At 45.0% G+C, this 4,281-nt stretch overlaps 1 protein-coding gene across 1 annotated transcript; it reads left to right on the top strand.

The window, feature by feature from the left end:
• Positions 1–2,649: 2,649 nt before the first annotated feature.
• LOC125524573 (RING-H2 finger protein ATL34-like) lies at positions 2,650–3,293 on the top strand. The gene has a single exon (XM_048689608.1). The coding sequence runs from the start codon at positions 2,670–2,672 to the stop codon at positions 3,135–3,137; it is 468 nt and encodes a 155-aa protein (XP_048545565.1). The 5' UTR covers positions 2,650–2,669; the 3' UTR covers positions 3,138–3,293.
• The last annotated feature ends 988 nt before the right edge of the window (positions 3,294–4,281 follow it).

Raw genomic sequence — 4,281 nt, 5'->3', positions numbered from 1 at the left:
TTCTACAATCGACCATCATTTGACATATAATCAAATTATACATTATGTCGATACTTAAATGTATTTCGGTAGAGATATTCCGATAGAGTATTATCTTGATGCTAACAAACCAATGATATTAATTGTTTTAGCGGATCTTTGTTTGAAATCATGGTCTTTCATAACAATCTCCAGCTTTCCCACTTCTATAGTTCAACACACTATAGTGGTGTTTTTCTATTGATATCTCTAGATATTTCCACACCGCCACATCTTAACCTATGTGCATGTGTGTGTCTTATTTTTTTGTGGTGCATGTCTATGTCATTTGAAAATGGATGCAAGTAAAATGTATTTATGCATGTATGTTTGTTAGAAAATTCTAAAACATCCTCTTTCAACACACTTGTCATAATTGACTCTTTTAATTTTGCCCATGTTACTTTGCTATGACTCATATCTAATAGCTTAAATGAACAACAATGTTTTCATTTCCAAATTTAAATATTGCAGACGATATTGCTCTGCTTCCTTTGTATGCCGCATCGATCACACACGTAGCACACTAGGATATGTCTACCTACATTGATGTATCTCTATCCTACATATGTCAACATACACATGCATGTTGACGAATCGAAATAATCCATGCAAGTTGATAAATCGAAGGCATTCTATGTTGATAGTAGACATGCTTGACTGCATATTGCATGATGAGAATTGAAATCAACCTCTCCATTTTATTTAAGCTTTTATTACATCAATAATCATTTTATGTTTCATTTCACATGTGATTCAAACGGCTTATTTTTCCATGTAGAAAATAAAATTTGTACTCTTTGACCTAATAAAATAGATTTTTTAATAACATGATCACCTATGGTTAATGTTTCAAATCATAACCTTTGGTAGTCTTCCTAAAGTACACATGAAGATATTTATTTCAAATTTTTATGGAAAATAATTGTGTACTCGATGGATCTAATGACTTAGTCCTTATCTAATATCATAGATCAACTACTAGTAAAATTACAACTACCAATACTTTTTTTGAAAATGATATTTGGTACGCCTATGGATTTCTCGGCTCTTCCCCGTGCTTGACTTAGTTTCCTCTCCCATTTTAGGGTGTTGCTTTCATGTTATGTCTTCGACTAGACCATGTCCCGCACCATGTCCCAACTACGTTCCTAAGCACCTCCCACATATGTGACCCCTACTAGCCATGGGCACTACATTGCATATATACATGTGTGTGGTAGGGCCTGATCACATGGAATTTTGTGGGATCTACATGCTAGCGGTGGTCGAGTGAACTATTATTATTTTTCTATGTTATTATGTTTTAGTGTTTTCTACTTTCAGCTTTACCTTTTTGAATTTTTGCTTATTCTAGAGATTGTCGGAAAGTTGGGAGCTTCCTTTTGGTAGTAGAAAGTTGCAATTCATCAAGGTAGAAGCTTCTTTATGGTAGTAGAAAGTTGTAACTCATGAAGTTGCAGGTTGCGTCACAAGTCGCTTTGTTCGGTTGGAAGCGGTGATGAACTAAGTTGAAACTTGACGCTTTTGTTGTTGGAAGTTGTGATTAAACAAGTTGCAAGTTGGTTTAGTGCCATCTGCTTGTTGCGATTGAAAGATGTGATTAACCAATTTATTTGTGTGATTGAAAGCTGAAAATAACCAATTTAAAAGTTGGTTTTGTTGATGAGTTGCGAGTAATCATGTTGAATGTTTGCTTTGTTTCCATTGAGAGTTGTGATTAGAGCTGAAATAGTAGGGAGGGGGCGTGAGCATTGGCAACAAGAAAAGGGAGGCAATCTTGCTAGTGAACCAGAGGAGGGGAGACATCCCTGGAAGCTGGAACCCGGTCAGTATTGTTCTTCATGAAGACAACTTGTGGCTCATATAGCCTCATGCCTAGGATAAAGAATGCCAAAACGCAAGCGCCCTGCCAGAGATAGCGACTTCATGTACGAGGTTCAACGCGTCCTTTTTACCCTATCATTTCGCGCGGCGTCACATCATGCACACTCTATGGAACCAGCTTGCTTTCACATCAGCTAAACAAGGTGTCCCGTGGACAATAAATATTGTCAGAAAAATAATAGTGATGATGTATGGCCGGCGCAGACCGAGCAACATCGGTGGTGGAGTCGAAATTGCTAGCCCATAGAGGGATGATGACGTGTGTGCGGTCTTGTGTGAGCTGTCAGGTCGTCCAAGTGCCTTATTTTTTAGGCATGTTGTGACAATTTTTACCCGATTTTTTGTTCAACATGTAAAAGTTTTACGTGGTAAAATTTCGACAAAGACAGATGCTTCCAGTTTTCACTCATCTGCCCAGTATGCTGATATTTTACTTTTCTTTGTGGGGGTTCCAACACGCTGATGTGCGCAGCACATTCACACGAACAGCCTTGGCAACGTCAGCGTACCGCCGCCGTCCGGTCCGGTCCGGTTGCTTGCTGTCGCGTACAAACAAAATATAACCATGCCAAGCCCCGTGACTTCCCCTTCGATAGAACAACGTACAAACGCGTTTGGCAATATTTATTTTTGCTTCTAAACAATTCGACAGGATTGGCTTCCAAGTAGTCGCGTCGATCCGCCATTAGTTTACTCAAAACTCGTGCTATAAACCATACTGCAAACATCAGCAGTTACCGTGCAGCTGCGACTCCACCAAGCCAATGGCTCAGCCTGAGGACAGGATCATCGCCGGCGTCTTCATCGGCATCGTGGCCTCCCTGCTCGTGTCCATCATCGTGTGCAGCCTGTGCCGGGGCCACCGCAACGGCACCGCGGCGGCCGCCCGGGCGCGGCCACTGCCGGAGCGTGGTACAGTCACCACTACCGTGCGCATCGACCAGCGGCAGCTTCGCCAGGCCTGCGCCGCCGGCGCGACGGCCGGGCTCCCGGCGTTCACGTACAGCCTGTCGGTGAAGCACAACGTGACGGGCGGAGGGGAGGAGGCGGCGACGTGCTCGGTGTGCCTCGGTGCGCTGCAGCTAGGAGACAGGGTGCGGCTGCTGCCGGCGTGCCTGCACGTGTACCACGCGGAGTGCATCGACCCGTGGCTGGGCGCGCACTCGACGTGCCCGATCTGCCGCTCCGACACTGACCCGGCCACGGGCGTTGGCCGGCTACCACCTGCTTAGGCTTTTGCGTGGCGAGGGACGAGCATAGTACGTACTGCTTTACAGGTTCACACTGAATAGCTGTCACGGTGACGAGTGTAACATTGTTGCATTCATTTATTTGCTTCCTACGCATTTGAAAATTAAGTAAACTTTAGTATCTAAGCGACTGGGCAGAAGAAGGCAGGAATGTATAAATGATTTATCAATCTTGTTAAGTCTTAGTCGAGACTTTCGGTCGATGCTTTTTTTTCCGAGGGTATGCCAAAGGCGTATCTTAGCTTTATAGAAGGGAGAAAAATATGTACAAGAGATTACACATGTGCTAGTTAGAGGTCACAAGTCGACCCTAACCCACCCTCCACACCACTCCCTAATGCTACTCGACTACTTTATATCTATACGTCCTCCAAACGCTCCTGCTCTTGCCCAAGTCCTGAGATCATCAAGGATCAGGTCCACCGTATCCCATTCGTTATTGATCAATCCGGTGCCAAAAACCCTCGCGTTCCTTTGCTTTCATAGCGTCCAACAGATTAGCATCACGAAAGTGTCAAAGCCTTTCCGGGAATGCTTCTGTATTCGCTTTCTACCTTCTGACCACCACTGCACCAGCCTCGAGTTGTTGGATGGGCATAAGTCAGCCGTTAGACCCATCCTGGCGATGCAACGGAACCACACTTGCCGCGAGAAGACGCATTGCAGCAATATATGATCAACCGTATCCTCCTCCTGATCACACATGTAGCATTGTGAGATTTGGTCCTGCAACCCATGTCTGGCTCTCCTGTCTGATGTCCAGAGACAATATTGCACCGCGAGCCACATGAAAATCTTGCACGCAAGAGGTGCCCAACACTTCCATATTGCTCCGAAGGAATGGAATCTAGTTCCTCCCTCACACAACATCTTGTACGCCGAGGATGCAGTATATACGCCCGATGCACTCCAGGCCCAGATGGGACGGTCCTCAATCTGATCATCCAGCTGGACCTCCATGAGTATCTCCCAAAGCCCGATGAACTGAGCGAGACCCTCCGTGCATAGGTCTCCTACAAGATCATCCATCCATGAATGCATGTGCATCGCCTCTCGCACGAGTCTCCTGTTTGCAACTTCCGTCCGCACCTTTGCCACCACCAATGGGGCAATCTCTTCGGTCGAT

The sequence above is a fragment of the Triticum urartu genome, chromosome 7 (genome assembly GCF_003073215.2).
Source record: "Triticum urartu cultivar G1812 chromosome 7, Tu2.1, whole genome shotgun sequence".
Lineage (NCBI taxonomy): Eukaryota > Viridiplantae > Streptophyta > Magnoliopsida > Poales > Poaceae > Triticum > Triticum urartu.
The sequence above is the reverse complement of the archived record's forward strand: the minus strand, read 5'-3'. Positions and strand labels throughout refer to the sequence as shown.